General features: G+C 44.3%; 1 protein-coding gene across 1 annotated transcript in view; it reads left to right on the forward strand.

Annotated features, from left to right (window-relative positions):
* Nucleotides 1-21,685, forward strand: part of LOC138752841 (leucine-rich repeat-containing protein 74A) — an 80,052-nt gene that overhangs the window by 52,759 nt on the left and 5,608 nt on the right. The window contains 6 exon segments of the mRNA XM_069915464.1: nt 2,467-2,476; nt 6,997-7,082; nt 14,830-14,948; nt 14,950-14,974; nt 21,236-21,338; nt 21,535-21,622. Coding sequence (XP_069771565.1) covers nt 2,467-2,476; nt 6,997-7,082; nt 14,830-14,948; nt 14,950-14,974; nt 21,236-21,338; nt 21,535-21,622 — 431 coding nt within the window.

Genomic DNA, 21,685 nt, shown 5'->3' on the forward strand with positions numbered 1-21,685 from the left:
TGTTGGCATTCATATCGAGAGGGATAGGATACAAGAGCAGAGATGTGATGAGGTTTTATAAGGCACTGGTGAGGCCTCATTCGAAGTAGGGTACAGTTTTGCACTCCTTATTTAAGAAAGCATTGAAGAGGGTTCAGAGATTTACAAGAATGATTCCTGGAATGAAGAGATTAGCATGTGTGGAACATTTGATGGCTCTTGGGCTGTGCTCCTTGGAGTTCTGAAGAATGAAGGGGGACTTCATAGAAGCATTTGAAACGTTGAAAGGCCTGGACAGAGTAGATGTGGAAAAGTTGTTTCCCATGGTGGGGGAATGCAGGACAAGGGCACAACTTCAAGATTCAAGGGCGCCCATTTAAAACAGAGATGTGGAGGAATTTCTTCAGCCAGAGTAGTGAACCTATGAAATTTACTGCCACTTGCAGCTTTGGAGACCAGGTTGTTGGGCATATTTAAGGCAGAGGTGATAGGCATCTGAATAGTCAGGGTATCAAAGATTATGAGGAAAAGGCTAAGGAATGGGGCTGAGTGGGAGAATAGATGAGATCTTGATGGAATGGCAGAGTGAACTTGATGAGCTGAATGACCTACTACTGCTCCTATGTCTTATGGTTTCTGGGTGAAATTCCAGCAGAGACTGATACAATGATAGCTTCTCACTAACTCCTCCACGGAGTTTGCAGTGACTCAGCTCGTCCAGTTACTGATATTGTTTGTGCAAGCAGAGCTTCTTTTAATATTGTTAGAAGAAGGTATGTAGGCATGCATTAGTTTGAGAGAAACTATTGCCCTTAATCTTAAGTTCTATATTTCATTACACACAATTAGCCCTGGGGATAGGAGCCCTTTTCTTCAACAGAACGATGCTGGGATTCAGGTTAAATTGTGAGGTCAAGTCGCAAAATATTAATCTTACCTCAGTACTGAAGACTAAAGTGTTTATAGTCATTTTAGATTTGGAGAAGCAGTTGCTGCGAGGAATTAAATCCAAACCTTTGAATTCAGTGGAAACAGCAAAGTATGAAGTACAAATCTATAAGAAGCAGAATTAAGCCATTCAGCCCATCAAGTATGCTCTGCCATTCAAATCATGGCTGATGTGATTCCAATAATCTTCAAAGCCCTTGTTAATCAAGAAATTATCAATGTCTGTGTTAAATATGACCCAATGACTTGACCTCCACAGGTCTCTGTGCCAACTTATTCCACAGATTCACCACCCACTGACTTTTAAAAAATCTCATCTCTGTTAGAACCATAGAACATAAGGATCTATAGCACAGTACAGGCCCTCCAGCCCACAGTATTGTGCCAATCTAATAACCTACTTTAACAAATGCCTAGAATTTCCCGACTGCATAACCCTCCATTTTCTCAATTGCACGTACCTATCTAATAGTTTCTTAAAAGATCCTATTGTACCAGACTCCACCACCATTGTCAGCACTCACCACTTTCTGTATGAAAAATATACCTCTTACATCCTCCCTGTACTCACAGCACTGTAAATCCATCCTCCTTCATGTAGTTACTTCAGTCTTGGTAAAAAGCCTCTGGCCATCCACTCGATCAATGCCTCTCATCATCTTATACAGCTCTATCAGGTCTCCTTTCATCCTCTGTCACTCCAAGGAGGAAAGATCAAGTTCACTCAATCTATACTTATAAGGCATGCTCTCCAATCCAGGAACCATCCTTGTAAATCTCCTATGCACCCTTCTATAGCATCCAGATCCTTCCTGGTGTGTTCCAAAGGGATGTCCTATTGTTGAGTCTGTGTCCTCTAGTCCTAGATTTCTTCCACATCCAATTTACATAGCCTTTTCAAGATTCAGAATGTTTCCATGAGATCCCCTCATCCTTCCAAACTCCAGCAAGTAGCAGCCCAGAGCCATCAAATACTTCTTGAACGTTAACCACCTGGAATCATTCCCATGAAGCTCTTCTTGACCCTCTCTGTCACAACCACATTCCTCCTTAGATATTGGGCCACAACCACTCACAATACTCCAAATATGACCTGACCAACTCCTTGTAAAGTCTCAACATTTCATCCTTGCCTTTATATTCTATTTCTCTCCAAATGAATGCTAACATTGCATTTGCCTTCCTTACTACTGACTCAACCTGCCAGTTAAAATTTAGTGAATCCTGCACAAGGACTCCCAAGTCCTTTTGAACTTCTACTTTCTGAATTTTCTTCCCATTTGGAAAATAATCCACCTTTTTATTCCTTCTACAATATACTTCCCTACGTTGTATTCCATCTGCCACTTCTTTGCCCAACCTGTCCAAGTCCCTCTGCAGATTCCTTACTTCTTCAACATGACCTGCCCCTCCACCTATCACTGCAAGCTTGGGCTCAAAGTCATTGATTTTGCCATCTAAATATACAGCGTGAAAAATAGAGGAGCCAACACTGACCCCCATGGAATACCACTATTCACCAACAGCCAGCCAGAAAAGGTGGCCTTTAGTACTATTCTTTGCCTTCTACCAAATGCACAGAGATACTGGAGGCACTCAGCCGGTCTCACAACATCCATAGGAGGTAAGGAGATATTACTGACATTTCAGGCATGAGACCTCAGCAAACATCGAGGAATGCCTACCCTGACATTCAATTGCTCCACTGCAAAATCTCTTCAAAGGATGCCTGCCCTGAAGAAGTTCTCCTCCACTCATACCTTGAAGAAGGGCTCAGGACCGAAACATTAGTCATATATCTTTCCCTCCTTTGGATGCTGAGTTCCTCCAGTATTTTGGTGTTTTTACTACAATCATGGCGTCTGCAGACTTTCATGCTTCACTTCTTTGCCTTCTACCAGTCAGCCAACATTTTATCCATGCTAGTACCTCTCCCATAATACTCCTATCTTGTTTAGCAGCATAATGTGCGGCACCTTGTCAGAGGCCTTCTGAAAATGCAAGGAAGTGACTCTCCTTATCTATCCTGCTTGTTACTTCCTCAAAGAACTCCAACAGATTTGTCAGGCAAGATCTTCCCTGAAGGAAAACATGCTGACTTCATCTTATTTCACCTGAATTTTCAAACACTGATACTTTCTCCTTGATGGACTCTAGAATCTTGCCAGCCACTTAAGTTAGACTATCAGCCGATAATTTCCTATCTTTTTCCCCTCTCCCTTTTTAAAGATTGACATGACATTTGCAATTTTCCAGTCGTCTGGAATCATTCCCGTCGAGCAATTGTTGAAAGATAATTTCTAATGTTGTTCACACTAAAAGTGAGTAAAGTGTTTACAACTGGCAATGAATTTTGAAACACATCTCCTCTGCTTAGAACAGATAAATAATTAACAGTGTATCATAAATAATTATATTATTGAACTGAAAACCCTGAGTTCAAATTCCACTCAGGCAGCAGGGGACTTTTAAACTTGGCTGTTTAAATAATCAAGAGTATTTGTTTAGAAGATAGTATCCACCAAACCAATGGATTGGTGCAAAGATTTGTCTAGTCCAATAATGGGGAAGGTTATTTGCTTCCCGTACACACTCTGTCTGGCCTTCTTGATACTCCAGATCCAAAGAATTATGGCTGACTCTTAACCATCCTGAAAACTGGTCAACAATCCCATTCAGTTCTGGGGAAGTAGTTTATCAGCATACTTTCAACATGTAAGGTGAAGTTGTGTTGGCATATTGTCTCAAACTGCCAAAGAGTTAGCACCACAAAGATTCATCAGGCTAGTTCCAGAAAGGGAAGATTTAGAATCATGGAATGTACACTTTGGGAATAGGCCCTTTGGCCTAACTTGTCCATGCTGAGCATGTTGTCTGCTTAGCTAATCCCATTGACTTGCATTTGGCCTATATCTCTCTAAACATTTCCCATCCATGTATCTGTCCATAAACAGTAAAACCCCTGTTATCTGGAATTCAAGCAACTGACAGCCTCAAGGAACTGGCAAAAAAAAACACAGAAAATAAAGAGGTAGAAAATACAGAGGGTTAAGATAGGCACACCTCACTGTTAGTTCCCAATCATGCAATGCTCCTCCTCAAACAACCAGAAAATTCACTTATCTGGCATCTACTATTCCCCCTAGTTGCTGGATAACAGAGGTTTTACTTCTAAATGTTGAAAGCGAACCTGCCTCTACTATTTCCTCTGACAGGTCATTGCATATTTCCACTTGCCCCTCAGGTCCCTTTCAATCTTTCCCCACTTATCTTAAACATTTTCCCCCTAGTTTTGGAATCCTTGTTCTGTGACCAATCACCTTATCCTTGATTTTATAAAATCTTGTTCTTCAAAGAGCAAGATAAAAATATTCTTGCCTACCCTTAAAACTCAAACCCTTCAGTCCCGCAAACATTTTCATGAATCTTTTCTGTAACCTTTCCAGTTCAATAACATCATTCCCATGCTGGGCAGCCATAACTATACACAATGACCAGGAATCCACACTGCAGAGAGGGAACACAACAAAGATTCACCAGATTCATTCCAGATTTGGCTCATTTGTTGTATGAGGAGTGATGGAATATATGGGTCTTGTATTCTCTTGGGTTTAGAAAAATGAGAGGTAATCCCTCACAAAATTCTTATAGGTAATGGATGCTACCCCCCAGGCAATTCACTTGGAATTCTCTTCAAGGGGCAACTGTGGAGTCCCAATCCCTGAGATTGGTCAAAATGATAGATTTCTGGATAATTAAAAGTATTGATGGATGTGGCGATACAGAAGGAAAATGGCAATAATCTCAATCAGTCATGATCTCAATGAATGTTGGAGCAGGCATATGTTCTCCTTCTGTTTCTAAGGCTTGTGTTTCTGCAAACATTGATTGTTGACTTGTTTTACTTCTTAGTGAATAGGGTGGCAGTGAAGTTTGGGTTAAGTGAAGATCAGATATGATATAAGATATGAGACATTATTGTCGTATCTATGAGAGCAGTACACAAATGCATGGAAATTCTTCCTTTTTGCAGCCACACAGATATACCATAGAATCCTCAGCACAGAAAAACAGGCCATTCAACCCTTCTGGTCTCTGCCAACCAATAAAACCAGCTAGTCCCAATGACCTACCCTCATTCCATAACCCTCCAGACCTCTCCTATCCATGTATTTATCCAATTTATTTTTAAAACTCAAGATTGAATCTGCATTCACTACATCAGATGGCAGCTCATTCCACAATCCCACCACTCTGAGTGAAAAACTTTCCCCTAATGTTCCCCTTATACCTCTCCCCTTTCAGCCTAAAGCTATGACCTCTTATATTTATCTCCCCCCAATCTAAATGAAAGCATCCTACTCATATCTACTCTGTCTATTCCCCTCATAATCTTATAAACTTCTATCAAGTCTCCCCTCATTCTTTTTCATTCCAAGGAGTAGAGTCCTAACCTGTTTAACCTTTCCCAATATCTCAACTCCTGAAGACCCGGCAACATCTTAGTAAATCTTCTCTGCATTCTTTCAATCTTATTGATATCTTTCCTGCTGCTGGGTGACTAGAACTGCAGACAATATTCCAAATTTGACCTCATCAACGTCGTAAACAACTTCAACATAACATCATAACTCCTATACTCAATACTTTGATTTATAAAGGCTAAGATTCCAGAAGCTTTCTTTACAACCCTGTCCACATCCGACGCCACCTTCAGAGAACAATGTATATGTATTCCCAGAACTCTTTGCTCCTCCACACTCTTCAATGGTCTACCATTTATTGTGTACATTCTACCCGGATTCACTCTTCCAAAGTGCAACACCTCACACTTCTCTGCATTAGATTCCATCAGCCATTTACTGGCCCAATTTCCCAAATGGTCAAGATCCCTCTGCAAGCTTTGAAAATCTTCCTCACAGTCCACTGCACCTCCTATCTTTGTGTCATCAGCAAATTTACTGATCCAATTCACCATGTTATCATCTAGGTCATTTATATAGATAACAAACAATAATGGTCCCAACACAGATCCCTGAGGCACACCACTCGACACAGACCTCCAGTCTGAGAAGCAACCATCCACCACCACTCTCTGTTTTCTTCAACCAACCCAATTTCGAATCCAGTTTGCAACATCTCTATGAAAACCTAGTGTCCTAACCTTCTGAACCAACCACTCATGTGGAACCTTGTCAAAGGCCTTACTAAAGTCCATATAAACAACATCCACAGCCTTTCCCTCATCAACCTTTTTAGTAACTTCCTCAAAAACCTCCACAAGATTTGTTAAACACGATGTACCAACACAAATCCATGCTGACTGTCCTTGATCAGCTGATGACGGTCCAAATATCTATATATCCTATCTCTCAGAAATCCTTCAAATAATTTACATACTACTGACATCAGGCTCACTGGCCTATGATTGCCAGGTTTATTTTTGGAACCCATCTCAACAGTGGAACAACTCTCCAATCCTCCGGCACCTCCCCCGTGACTAAGGACACTTTGAATATATCCGCCAGGGGTCCTGTAATTTCAGCACGTCTCCCTCAAAGTGCAGGAGAATATCATATCCAGTCCAGGGAATTTATCTACCTTTATTCATTGCAAGCCAGCAAATACCTCCTTCTCCTTAAACTCCATGGGTTCCATGTCATTTCTATTTGTTTCCCTTCCATCCTTATGCACTTATCCTAATTTCCTGTGTAAATACTGATGCAAAAAAATTGTTTAAAATCTCCCCCATTTCGCGAGACTCCACACATAGTTGACCATACAAGATGTACCATCAACAACAGGATAAATTAAATGTCCACAAATGGCGCAAGATAGAAAAATGAGATAAATATAAAATCACAGTTGCAGTTAATGCAAAAAAAGTCATGTTTCAATAGTGCAGACAGATCTTTAGGTGATCCCAAAGAATACATTTCTATGAAGTAAAAGAAATGGACCAATGAATGAGATTCAGGATGGACTATTCGTGTTCCTGATTTTCTTGTTGTCTGAACGGACAAACATCACTGGAGCTCCCTTCTAAATGGCCCTTCTTTGCTTTTTCAGGTGAATAAACCGTTCAGGGTACCCTCCATCTTTTAGAGGTCATACAGAAGAATGAGAAGGCAAATGTGGAAACAATCAGCATTCAAGTGAGTCTCACTATGTGGGGACAGAATTGAACTGAACGGCCACCCATTTCATTTCACTTTCTGACATGTCTGTCCATGGTCTCATGCCCTGCCAGACAGAGATCACCCACAAATTGGAGGTACAACACCTCATCTTCCATCTGGCACCCTCCAACTGGATAGCATTAACATCGACTTCCCCGGCTTCCCTTAAACCCACCCACCCCCCATCTTCGTCTCCCTGTCTCCTTTCCTCCAGTTCTATCTCTCTCTCTCTTCCCATTTCCCTCTGCTCCTTTCACAGAGCTCCAATCAATTCTCACCTTTCCTCCTAACATATCCAATTAACATCTTTTGTATGTTGGTCTGGACCCTTCCTCTCCCATTCCTCCCCCTTTCTCTCTGACTTTATTGAGACATCTGCCTGCTTTTTGCTTACACCCTGAAGAATTGGCTCAGACCTGAAACATTGGTAATATATCTTTACCTCCTAAGGACTCTGCGAGACCAGCTGGGTTCCTCCACCATTTACTGTGTGCCCAGGTAGCTGAATTGGTTGACTGTCTTCAGCTCAGTCTCACTGATGGTAATGTGGGGAGGGTGGTACTCTTCCTGAAGTACATCTTGTCAGGTGCCAAGAATGATAAAGAGGTTGATAACAGATTGGCAAAGGCAAACAGTGCATTCAGCAGGCTGTACAAAAGAGCCTGGACCAACAAGGGTCTGAAGAAAGGCACAAAGATCAGAGCCATTATACTGACCACCTTCCTGTACAGTTAGTTCTGCCTCCACACCATCCTCAACATCCACGGGAGTGACTTCAAACAGGTGGAGGTTACCAGCATCGAGACCATGCTGTTGAAGATGCAGCTATGCTGGGCCGGACACATCTCTCGGATGGAGGATAATTGCCTGCCCAAGATTGTGCTGTTTGGTGAACTTTACACTTACTACCGTATCAGAGGGGCTCCAAAAAAGAGGTACAAGGACTCTCTGAAGAAATCCCTTGGTGTCGGTCACATTGACCATTGCTACCCTTTGATTGCGTGGCCTGGCGACACACCATTCACCAGTCTGCCTCCTCCTTCGAGGAAGAACCGTGACACCAGCAGCAGCACCAAACCCAGAACAGAATTTCCCTTGTAGCCACTGCAGCCAGGAATGTCCGTCCCACATTGGCCTCGTTAGCCACCAGCGAGCCTGCACCAGATGTGGACAACCCCCCCCCTTCCTAAATCTTCGTTCGCGAAGCCAAGCCATCATGATTAATAGGAAGTGGAATATGTGAAGTGGACGGGTCTTTTGAGAACACACAGAAACAGGGAATAATAAAATATTGGGCAATGGAGCAGTATATGGTCGGACGAGAGTTCATAAAATGTTTTCATTCCATGCCAGGTAAAGATTTAGGAGAAGCATAGTTGGTGCATCTGATAGAACTACTGTATCACAGCTTCAGTCACCCAATTTAATCCTGATCTCTGGTATTGTTGGTGTGGACTTCTTCTAGTGAATGTGTGTATTTCCTCTTGGTGCTCTGGTCATGCCAAAAAACATGCACTGCAAATTGCCCCTAATATGTAGGCAGGAAGTAAAATCTGGAGGATGTTGATGAGGATGTGGAAAACAAAATGGAATGAGTGTAGGATTAGGAGCGAAAAAATGGAAGACTGCAGATGCCATGATTGTAGTAAAAACACAGAGATGATGGTGGAACAACTGGTCTTGCAGCATCCACAGGATGTAAAGATATATAACTGACAAAGAATTTCCTTTTATCTCCTTTTCCCCTACTAATTCTCACCTTTCCTCTCTCCCATCCTCCTATCCTGTATCTTATCACCTGTAACACCTTTTGTCTGTTGGTCTGTACTCCTCCCCCTGCCCTTTCTTTCCTTCTCCCCAGCCTTGAAATTCAGGCAGCTCCCTGCTCTTTACTCATAGCATGAAGAAGGGCTCAGGCCTGAAAGGTCAGTAATATATCTTCCTATGGATGCTGCGAGACTGCCTGAGTTCCTCCAGGATTTCTGTGTTTATATTAGTGTGTAGCGGAAGCTACGCTGCTACTGAAAGAACACACAACCATATGGGTTGAGCTCAGTGAGCAAAACTGATTTATTGCAAGCTGCTGGGCTGGACTTATACTCCCAGCCCAAACCTGGCTGAGAACCGCGCTGGGGGGTGCTGACATCACCCGGGCGTCACATGGTCCCCCAGTGCGGGCTTCTGAGCCCTGTGCTGAGAAGAAGGGGAAACCCCCGACGGCGCCATTTTGGCCGGCTGCCCCGCTGCATGGATTACAAGCGAGGTCGGTTCGCCTGCCTAGCGGTGTGCCTTAACACAGCCCCCCCACCCCACCCAAAACTACGCCAATGTCCTTTTCAGCTGGGTGGCCTCAGTTCTTGGGCTGGGCCACAATCAATGGTTCGGTGGGGTTGAGGTGCGCTGGCTTCAGCCTATCCACAGTAAACAGTTCCCGCCTGCCGCCGATGTCCAGTGTGAACATAGACCCTGAATGCTGGACAACCTTGTACGGCCCCTCATAAGGTCTCTGCAGTGGTGCCACAGGCAAATAAAAACATACTCTGCGGAAAGCAGCTCACTGGGGACGTAAGATGGCCGTGTGCCATGCCTGGGCGGCAGTGGGGGTGCGCAGGAGTCCAAGCGAGCCTGGAGGTGGAGAAGCAGCTCGTGCAGCAACTGCTGGGGATTGTGAGGCACGTTGATGAACTCACCAGGAAGTGTCAGCAGTGCGCCGTAGACCAGCTCAGCTGATGACGCCTGCAGATCCTCCTTGGGCGTAGAGCGGATGCCCAGGAGCACCCAAGGCAGTTCGTTCACCCAGTCAGGAACGGTGAGGCGGGCCATAAGTGCCAACTTAAGGTGGCAGTGCAGACGCTCGACCAGCCCATTGGCCTGCAGGCGATAGACCATGGTGCGGTGTAGCTCGATCCCCAATCTGTTGGCGAGCTGTGCCCAGAGCACAGAGGTGAACTGGGTGCCCCGATCGCTGGTGAGGTGATTCGGAATGCTGAACCGGGCGACCCAACCGTGCAACAGCGCATGGGAGCAGGTGTCTGTAGAGGTGTTCGGCATCAGGATCGGCTCGGGCCAACGAGTGATGCGGTCCACCACTGTGAACAGGTAATGGTTGCCCCGGGAAACGGGTAACGGCCCGATTCTGTCCATGTGAATGTGGCTGAAACATTCCCAGATGTGCTTGAACAATTGCACGGGCATCCTGGTGTGCCTGTGTACCTTGGACATCTGGCAATGTATGCATGTTCTGGCCCAGCCCGCGATCTGCTTCCGCGGCCCATGCCTGACGAACCGCTCTGCCACCATCCAGACCGTGGACCTGATGGACGGGTGCAAAAGATCATGGATGTGATGGAAGACTTGCCTACGCCACTGCTGGGGGACCTCTGGCCACGAGGTGCCCATGGAGACATCGCACAGAATGGGGCTTCCGCTGTTCGGAGTCGAGAGGTCTCATGATGGCAGTCCTGAAGGCTCGCATCTCCTTGTCAGACTTCTGGTCCCAGGTGAGCTGGTCGAAGTCGAGGCCGGGCGTCAGTGCGCAGATGGCCGGTCGCAAGAGTGCATCGGCGACCACGTTGTCCTTCCCAGCCTTGTGCTGAATGTCAGTGGTAAACTCCGACACGAAGGAGAGGTGATGCTGCTGGCGGGCCGACCAGGGGTCCTTTGCCATTGCGTGTGCCTGAGTGAGGGGTTTATGGTCAGTGAAGATGGTGAAAGTCCTCCCCTCCAAGAAATAGCGGAAATGCATCACCGCCAGGTACATGCCCAGTAACTCACGGTCAAAAGCACTATACTTGTGCTCTGGTGGGCGGAGAAGCCGGCTGAAGAATGCCAGCGGCTTCCATTGTCAATTCACCTTCTGCTCCAGGATGGTGCCGACGACTGTGGCAGAGGCATTGACGGAGAGTGCCATACACAGGTCGGTGTGCGGGTGGGCGAGTATGGTAGCCTTCTCAAGGGTGTCCTTGGTGGTCTCAAATGCACTGCAGGCCCTGGGTCCAGGTGAGCATTCTGTGCTTGGCTGCGATGAGGGTGAATAGCAGCTGCATGATGCGTGCAGCTCCCGGGATGAATCGGTTGTAGAAGTTGACCATACCCGCGAACTCCTGCAACCCTTTGAGATTGTCCGGACGTGGGAACTCCTTGATAGCCGTGACCTTTGTAGCAGTGGACATGGCTCCCTCGGCCATGATGGTGTGGCCCAGGAACTGCATGGACTCTTTCCAAAACTGGCACTTGGCTAGGTTGATGGTGAGGCCGAAGTTGACCAGCTATGAGAAGAGGGTGCGCAGGTGGGCCTTGTGTTGTGCCCAATCCCTGCTGGCAACGAGGATGTCATCTAAGTAAATGAAGACAAAATCCAGGTCCCTGCCCACTGAGTCCATGAGGCGCTGGAAGGTCTGAGCGGCATTCTTGAGCCCGAACGGCATGCGAAGGAATTCAAACAAGCCAAAGGGGGTGATGATGGCCGTCTTGGGTATGTCCTCAGGGTGCACCGGGATTTGGTGATACCTGTGCACCAGGTCAACCTTGGAGAAAACCCTCGCACCATGCAGGTTGGCCGTAAATTCCTGGATGTGAGGGATGGGGTAACGGTCAGGAACTGTCGCCTCGTTGAGCCATCAATAGTCTCCGCAGGGGCGCCAGCCGGCAGAGGCTTTCAGGACCAGGTGGAGCGGCAAGGCCCATGGGCTGTCGGACCGCCAAATGATCCCCAGCTCCAAAAGATGCGAAAACTCCTCCTTCACCACCTGGAGCTTGTCAGACGGGAGCCGGCGTGCCTTGGCGTGAACCGGTGGGCCCTGGATGGGGATGTGGTGGAACATCCTGTGGCACGGCGAGGCAGCGGAGAACTGTGGCTTGAGGAGGGTCAGAAACTTGTCCAGGATTCGCTGGAACTCGTCTCTGGGCATGCTGATCGTGGCCATCTGTGGCTGCTCTGTGAGGGAGACATTGAGGCAAACGGCCTGGAAAGTACAGGCGTCCACCAGGTGCCTACCCCGAATGTCCACCAGAAGCCCGTGGGCGAGGAGGAAGTCGGTACCAAGGATGGTGGTCGGAAAGGACGAGATGGTGAACCTCCACGAGAACTTTCGTCAGCCGATCTGGAAGTGGACTGTCTTGTCTCCATACATCCGGATCTCTGTTGCGTTGGCTGCACGGAGGGGAGGTCCTCGAGGTCGGTTCCTGGACTCGATAGCCGTGGCCGGGATGATCTGTGCCCCAATGTCGATGAGAAACCGCTGGTCGCTGACTGAGTCCCGCAGGTAGAGGAGTCCCGCAGGCATTAACAGTGGCCGGCCTGCTCGTTTCCCTGGAACAAACAGGGCTGATGACACTTCCGAACCTTGGCTCTCCAGCACTGGTGGTAGAAGCAGAGGCCTGGAGCGGATGCCGTACCCCTGGTTATGCTGTTGGTGGCCCCTGCAGGGGCCGGATGCTCTACTGCAGCACTAGGGGCAGGCTTGGTGAGGTCATGCCTGTGCTTCATGACCTGCTGTACCGCTGAGCCCTCCGGGAATCGCTCGAGCCATAACTCTTGGGCCTTCTGAGTGACCTTCCTCGGGTCGGTAAAGCTCTCTTGGGCCAGTAACAGCCGGATGTCCTTGGCCAGATGGTCGAGGAAAATGCGCTTGAAGAGTGAGCAGTTGGTGAGTTGGTGTGATCACCCATGAGCGTGAGCATCACGTCCATCAACTCCATCGGGGACCTGTCCCCCAAGGCGTCAAGGTGCAGCATCCAAGCGGCACACTAGTGCCTGGATAGTCCGAGGGATCCGGTGAGCACTCGTTTGATGGTCTCATATTTGTCTTCGGTGGATGGGTGCTGAACAAGGTGCAGCACGCATTTGGCAGTGGCCTGGTCCAGGGCAGCGACCACATGGTAGAATTTGGTCGTGTTGGATGAAATCTGGCTGAGGTGAAAATAAGCCTCCGTGTGGCCGAACCAGATCTCCGGCTCCTGAACCCAGAAGTCAGGCAGCTTGACGGCTATAGCACTGATCCCAGTTTCGCTCATGATGGGTTCAAAGACATTTGAACGAGTCGGGGTCACCAATTGTAGCAGCAGCTACACCGCTACTGAAAGAACACACAACCAGACAGGTTGAGCTCAGTGAGCAGAACTGATTTATTACAGGCTGCTGGGCTGGACTTGTACTCCCAGCCCGGACCTGGTTGAGAACCGCGCTGGGGGCACTGATGTCACATGGTCCCCCAGCGTGGGCTTCTGAGCCCTGTGCTGAGAAGGGGAAACTTCCGACGGCGCCATTTTGGCCAGCTACCCCGCAGCATGGATTACAAATGGGGCCGGTTCACCTGCCTAGTGGTGTGCCGCCACAAGTGTATGATTATCATAAATTGGGTATTAGTAGTTGGTGCAGATTCAGTTTATGGATTCTTTCAGTTCTCTGATAAAGGAAGGAACTAATGGTAAAAACATAATATTAATTGTTTATGTCACATGTACTGAGATTCAATGTGCTATCCAGGCAAGTCAACCCATACTTAAGCACAGTTGCTGGTGTAACAAACAAAAATGCAAGGTGTAATGTTTCAAAGACAGAATGTTGAGAATGGACAAAAGAAAAGTTAGAACAGTGCAGGAGTACAATTTTTTAACAGTAAGTATTCAATTTAAGAGTCTGATAACAGCAGGAAAGAAATTGTCCTTGAATCTGGAGGTTTGTCTTTAAACTCGTGTACATTCTACCTGATGGAAGGTGGAGGGAAGAGGCTGTGACTGGGGTGGGGTGGGTGAGAATGGTTCTTAGGCAAGGAAAATAAAAAGATAACAACTTTGGACAGGTACAAGAGAAAGCAAACCAACTGGATTGTGAATTATCGGGCAGACCACCAGAAAAAAGAATGAAGACAAAAGAAAAATCTTCTATGAGTACTGAAGAGTATGAGCTATTGTTGGAGGTTGTACTTGGCTCCTGAGATTTAGATTAATGCTGTTACTGAACTAGAGTTCAGTATTAAGTTTCTTTGATACAAAATACCTAATACATTGAGATGGGTTCATCTGAGAAGAGACATTCACACAATATGTAAAGACCACAAATTACAGAGTATTATATCATAATGAAAAGGAAGATAAATTAGTACCAAGCAAGGGCAGTGTGATTGCATTGTTACGGGGTTCATTCAGGAGCCTGATGGCTGCAGAGAAGTCTTTAAGCTTGTTGTTGTGTGCTCTCATCATTTTGAGTCATTTCTCTGATGGCAGGAAGGAGAAGAGAGAGCATCAAGGCTTTCAGTGTGTCAGCTGCCTTTCCCATGTAGCAGGAGACATTGATGGAGTCTGTGAAGGGGAGGGAAGTTTGCGTGATGTTCTGAGCTGTATTCATCACCTTCTGCAACTTCTGTCAAACTAGAATCGAGCAGCTCCCGTACAGTGCTAAGGTGCATCCAGTAAGTATACTATCAATTGATCAAGGATTAACTGAACACTGAACACAATTAGCAAAGAAATGCAGAGAAAGCAGAATTGGAATGTGTTGTTAACCATAGAGACACACTGGCAGAATCTGTGGAGAGGGAAAGAAACAAGCCATAAGATCAGTGCCTTTTCATGTTGCATCACTGGAGTGAATTAACTTACTCCACATGGTAGAAAATTGAAGTGAGATAGATGACAGAAGTTTTCTTTATGGAGGTTTTGCAGATAGTCCGATATCAGAACATTCCCTTGCCTGACATGAAAATTACTACTTCAACTGCAGAATGTACTGGTGAATGAAACCTTCATAGAATTGCTGAAGAACGTTACTGATCATCGTCCACAGTTTCAGATTGAATTCCGAGGGGTTGGTGGCTTTGTGGCTGGGGGGGAAAACCCACTGACTTGATCCGATGAAGGTGATCCAGGTAAGAAAGCTTACTGATGTAAACCTTTATGAATATAGTAATATGAATGTATGATGGTTATTGTCATATACAAAAGTACAATGTACAGATGGAATGAAAGTCTTATTGATTGCAACCTCCCAGATATAAGACACCAATAACAACTGAAGTATATTTACAGGTAGTGTTAGACTTAAACAGATTGGGAGAATGGATGGAGAAGCGGCAAATTAAATACAATGTCAGGAAGTGTACAGTCAAGCACTTCAGTAGAAGAAATGGGAAAAAAAATTAAAAATACCTAAATGCAAAGGGAGTCCTCATGCAGGATAACCTTTCAATAAATTCTCTAAAATCCTGCCTTTTAAGTAACATGGGGTTTAATCTCCATCTATACATTCTTGGAGGGATGTCCTCTAACTCTATTGTCAATATCAGGGGTGAGTGATCCGATAATATTCTAGCTTTATATTCTGTTTTTCTTACTCTATCTTGCATACGAGTTGATAACAAAAATAGGTCTATTCTTGAGTATGTTTTATGTCTAGCCGAGTAATATGAATATTCCTTTTCCTTTGGGTGTTGTTTCCTCCATATATCCAAAAGTTGCATTTCTTCCATCGATTTAATTATAAATTTGGTTTCTTTGTTCTTTCTGTTAATTTTTTCCCCAGTTTTGTCCATATTTGAATCCAAATTCAGGTTGAAATCCCCTCCTATTAATATGTTCCCTTGCATATCTGCTATCTTCAAAAAAAATCTTGCATAAACTTTTGATCTTCTTCGTTAGGTGAATATACATTGAGTAGATTCCAAAACTCCAAATATATCTGACATTTTATCATTACTTATCTCCCTGCTGGATCTATTATTTCCTCTTCTATTTTAATTGGCACATTTTTACTAATTAATATAGCTACCCCTCTTGCTTTTGAATTATACGACGCTGCTGTTACGTGTCCTACCCAATCTCTCTTTAATTTCTTGTGCTCCAATTCAGTTAAATGTGTTTCTTGCACAAATGCTATATCAATTTTTTCTTTTTTCAGTAAATTTAGCAGTTTCTTCCTTTTAATTTGATTATGTATTCCGTTAATATTTAAAGTCATATAGTTCAGCGTAGCCATTTTATACTTTGTTTATCTTCCCTTTCCGTTTCTCCATCATTACCTTTCCTTCTTATCCATTTCTGCTTTCTTGTTTTGAACACTTTATAAGACAACATTTCTAAAACATCAAACATTTTCCCTATTCTCCTATTTAAAACTTCTTTAACCCCAATCTCCCCTCCCCCTCCTGAGTTGTCCTTTATCCCTTGTCGGACAACCACATCTCCCCTCTCCATTTGGATTTGTGAATTCACTCGCAAACGTCAGCTGATTTTGCAGTGACCGTAACTCCTCCCCACCCAGCCCCCCCCAGAAAAGATTTCAATTTTCATATGTAACAAAGGTCACTCTTTTAATTCCCTCCTTATTCCCTCTATTCCCTTTCCCTCCCTTATTAATTCTTGTCTATACTCTATATATATAATTTTCCTCTAAATATGGATACATTCATGTATGCACACTATATATATACACACACATATACCCCTTTACACACATACATATAGATCGTGGTCATTTTTACTCTTATTACATGTCTTCATCTCTCTGCTTGTTTTGTAGTTCTGCAAATTTCCTTGCTTCCTCTGGATCCGAGAATAGTCTGTTTTGTTGCCCTGGAATAACTATTTTAAGTACCGCTGGGTACTTTAACATAAATTTATATCCTTTTTTCCATAAGATCGTTTTTGCTGTATTGAACTCCTTCCTCTTCTTCAGGAGTTCAAAACTTATGTCTGGATAGAAAAAAATTTTTTGACCTTTATATTCCAGTGGCTTTTTGTCCTCTCTTACTTTCTTCATTGCTTTCTCCAATATATTTTCTCTTGTTGTATATCTTAAGAATTTTACTAAAATGGATCTTGGTTTTTGCTGCAGTTGTGGTTTTGGGGCTAATGTTCTATGTGCCCTCTCTATTTCCATTTCTTCCTGTAATTCTGGTCTTCCCAGGACCCTGGGGATCCAATCTTTTATAAATTCTCTCATATTTTTGCCTTCTTCATCTTCCTTAAGGCCCACTATCTTTATATTATTTCTTCTATTATAGTTTTCTATCATATCTATCTTCTGAGCTAACAGCTCCTGTGCTTCTTTAGCTTTTTTATTAGATTCTTCTAATTTCTCTTTTAAGTCTTTTACTTCCATATCTACAAATGTTTCTCGTTTTTCCATATTTTCCACTCTTTTTGCCAATTCTGACATGGCCACTTCCATTTTATTCATTCTTTCTTCTGCATTCTTAATTTTTCTTTTTATCTCATTAAATTCTTGTAATTGCCATTCTTTCACTGATTCCATATATTCTTTAAAAAAGATACATCCATTGTCTTGCTTTTCTCTTCTTCTTCCACTTCTTTCTGTTCTTCTTCTTCTTCTTCCTCTGGATTGACCATCTGTTGTTTCCTTGTTTTCTTTTTACCCTCTTCTTTCTTGTTGTCGATATTGTCTGTGTTCTGCTCCTGTTGCTGTGCTGCAGGTGTCTCTCTCAGCTGTGGAGATCGACTCCGCAGCTGTTCCCCCCTCCCGTCAGTGTGTCTTTTTTTCATGCGCGGTTGTGCACTTTTACTCTGCTCTGTGAGCCATTTTTGTAGTCTCGAGCCCGGGACTTCCACTGACCTGAGGGAGTGGGCCTCTCTCTCCGCGGCGGGCCTCTTCAGACAGGTAAGGCCTTCACCTTCTTTTTCCGACGTCTTTCCTTCTTCTTTTCTTCCCGTTGTTTTTGGTTTTTCTTTCTTCGCTGCCATTGTCTTCACACTTTTACTTTCACTTTGTTTTGGTTTTTAAGTTTGTGCCTTTGTTTTTTCTCTATCTTTTTTTAAACTTTTCTGGAGAGGGCTGGAGTTCCCCGACCGGCCACTACTCCATCACGTGACTCCCCCATGCAGGATAACCTGAAGGTAAATTTGCATGTTGAGTTGGTGGTGAAGAAGGCAAATGCAGTGCTGGCATTCACATCAGAAACAATAAAGTATTAGAGCTGGGATGTGCTTTTGAGGTTTTAATAGGCACTGGTGAGACATCATGGAGTCATGTGAGCAGTTTTGGGCTCCTCATTTAAGAAAGAATGTGCTATGTTGGAGAGGGTTCAGAGGAGGTTCACAAGGATGATTCTGGGAATGAAAGGGGTATAAGAGGAGCATTTGATAGCTCTTGGGCTGTACTCGTTGGAATTCAGGAGAATGAGAAAGGGAGGTGTACAAGAGAATGTATGTGAGGCTCATTCTCTGAATTGCATATATTTTAATGCAAGAAGCATCGTGAACAAGGTAGACGAGCTTAGAGCATGGACAGATACTTGGGGTCACGATATTGTGGCAATTAGTGAGACCTGGCTACAAGAGGGGCAGGTCTGGCAACTTAACGTTCCAGGATACATTTGTTTTAGATGTGATAGACCAGGGGGTAAAAAATGGGGAGGAGTTGCTCTGCTTGTTAAGGAGGACATTACTGCTGTGAGGTGGCAAGATGTTCTGGAGGGATCTTCCAATGAGGCTGTTTGGGTGGAATTGAGGGGTTAAGGAGACATGAGGGTGCTAATAGGGGTGTATTACAGACCACCAAATGGGTCAAGAAAACTAGAGGAACAAATGTGTAGAGAGATAACGTATATGTGTGAGAATCATAAGGTAGTGATCATGGGAGATTTTAACTTCCCTCACATTGATTGGGATACCCATATAGTTAGAGGGCTGGATGGGCTAGAGTTCGTTAAATGTGTTCAAGATTGTTTTCTGAATCAATTAGTAGAAGAATCGACTCGGGACAGTGTAATACTGGATCTCCTGTTAGGGAACGAGCGAGGTCAGGTATCAGACATTAATGTTGGAGATCCAATTGGGTCTAGTGATCATAATTCTGTTAGTTTTAAGGTAGTTTTAGGGAGGAGCAAGGAGGGGCCTAAAGTTGAGGTTCTGGATTGGAGAAGAACAAATTTCGAAGGAATAAGAAGGGATTTGGGGAGTATTGAGTGGGACAGGATATTTTCAGGTGAGGGTGTAAATGAGAAATGGAGGATATTCAAAAAAGAAATTTTGAGGGTACAGAGTAGTTATGTCCCAGTGAGGATCAAAGGAAAGGCTGGAAGTCATACGGAGGCTTTGATTTCGAGGAATATTGGAAATTTGGTTAGGAGAAAAAGGGAGGTGTACAAGAGGTGTACAAGAGAGCTGACAATTTGAAGGAGGACTACAAGGAGTGTAGAAGAAATCTTAAGAAAGAAATTAGAAAGGCCAAAAAAAGGCACAAAGAGGCTTTGGCTGACAGAGTAAAAATAAATCCAAAGGGTTTCTATAAGTACATTAAAAGTAAAAGATTAGTGAGGGATAAAATTGGACCCCTTGTAGATAGTGAGGGTAGGCTGAGTGAGAAGTCAGAGGAAATGGGGGAAATTTTGAATGATTTCTTTGCCTCGGTATTCACTAGCGAAAAAAATATTGAACCAGTTGAGGTGAAGAAAAATAGTGGGGAGGTCATGAAGCATATAAGGATAACCGAGGAGGTAGTGATGGCTGTGTTGAAAAAGATAAAGGTGGATAAATCTCCGGGACCGGACAAAATATTCCCAAGGACACTCAGGGAGGCTAGTGGACAGATAGTGGGGCCATTAACAGAAATATTTAGGATGTCACTGGCCACGGGGGTAGTGCCAAAGGATTGGAGGGTGGCGCATGTAGTTCCGCTGTTTAAGAAAGGGTCTAAATGTAAACCTGGGAATTATAGGCCCGTGAGTCTGATGTCTGTGGTGGGCGAGTTGATGGAAAGTGTTCTGAGGGATGGTATTTACAAATATTTGGAGGTACAGGGATTGCTAGGGAGTAATCAGCATGGTTTTGTCAGGGGTAGATCATGCTTGACAAACCTGATGGAGTTTTTCGAGGGGGTTACAAAAAAGATTGATGAAGGGAAAGCTGTGGATGTTGTCTATTTAGACTTTATTAAAGCTTTTGACAAAGTTCCCCACAGGAGGTTAGGAAAAAAGGTGGAGGCATTAGGTATAAATGAGGAGGTAGTGAAATGGATTCAGCAATGGTTGGATGGGAGGTGTCAGAGAGTAGTGGTAGAAAATTGTTTGTCCAATTGGAGGCCGGTGACTAGTGGAGTTCCTCAGGGATCGGTCCTCGGTCCACTATTGTTTGTTATATATATTAACGATCTGGAAGTAGGGGTGGAGAATTGGATAAGCAAGTTTGCGGATGATACAAAGATTGGTGGTGTTGTGGACAGTGAGGAAGATTACGGTAGGTTAAAAGGTGATTTAGGAAGGCTGGAGGTGTGGGCTGAGAAATGGCTGATGGAATTTAATACAGATAAGTGTGAGGTGTTACATTTTGGAAAGGCAAATCTAAATAGGTCATATACATTAAATGGTAGGCTATTGAGATGTGCAGAGCAACAAAGGGATTTAGGAGTTATGGTAAATAGTACCCTCAAGGCTGATACTCAGGTAGATGGTGTGGTGAAGAAGGCATTTGGAATGTTGGCCTTCATAAATCGGAGTACTTAATTCAAGAGTAGGGAGGTTATGATGAAATTGTACAAGGCATTGGTGAGGCCAAATTTGGAGTACTGTGTACAGTTTTGGTCACCAAATTAGAGGAAAGATATAAACAAAATAGAGAGAGTGCAGAGAAGGTTCTTGAGAATGTTGACAGGATTTCAAGGTTTGAGTTACAGGGAAAGGTTGTGCAGACTGGGGCTTTTTTCTCTGGAGCATAGAAGATTGAGAGGGGACTTGATAGAGGTGTTTAAGATTTTAAAAGGGACAGACAGAGTAAACGTGGATAAGCTTTTTCCATTAAGAGTGGGGGAGATTCAAACGAGAGGGCATAGTTTAAGATTGAAGGGGGAAAATTATAAGGGGAACATGAGGGGAAATTTCTTTACGCAAAGGGTGGTAGGGATGTGGAATGAGCTTCCGACAGACATGGTCGAGGTGGGATCATTGGTTACATTTAAGGAAAGACTAGATAGTTACATGGATAGGAGAGGACTGGAGGGGTATGGACCGGGTGCTGGTCAGTGGGACTAGGGGGGTGGGGATTTGCTACGGCATGGACTAGTAGGGGCGAACTGGCCTGTTCTGTGCTGTAAGTGGTTATATGGTTATATATTTCAATGGCAACACAGGTAAATGCATTAAAAGTTGTCCCTGACTTGTGGTATTGTTTTCTGGTAGGATTACCTTGACAAGCACAGACTTCGACTCTCCGATTTATTCCGAAACATGGACAAAGCAGGAAATCTGACCGTGCCCATCACTGACTTCTGAAGAGCTTTACAGGTTGGGAATGGAGAGAGGGTCTTGTAAAAAAAAAAGTACACATTATGGAACTGCAAGGGTGGGAATTTCAGTTTTTAGTGTCCAGAAAGAGGATGGGCTGAATGAATCATTATGAAGGTGTGCTGTTTCCATGTAAGGACCACTATAGAAATTGATTGAAAATAGAGCTCTGCGTCTCTCATTGCTTGTTTTTAAACAATACAATATTCCACTGGATCTCATTCAGGTTGAGGAACTAATCAACAAACTTGATAAGAAAAATACTGGAGCAGTTGACTACAGGTAGGGAATTGTCCAATGAAATATCCACTGTTGATATTCCACATGGGGAGTGTTTTCTTTTTC

The sequence above is a fragment of the Narcine bancroftii genome, chromosome 2 (assembly GCF_036971445.1).
Source record: "Narcine bancroftii isolate sNarBan1 chromosome 2, sNarBan1.hap1, whole genome shotgun sequence".
NCBI classification, from domain to species: domain Eukaryota; kingdom Metazoa; phylum Chordata; class Chondrichthyes; order Torpediniformes; family Narcinidae; genus Narcine; species Narcine bancroftii.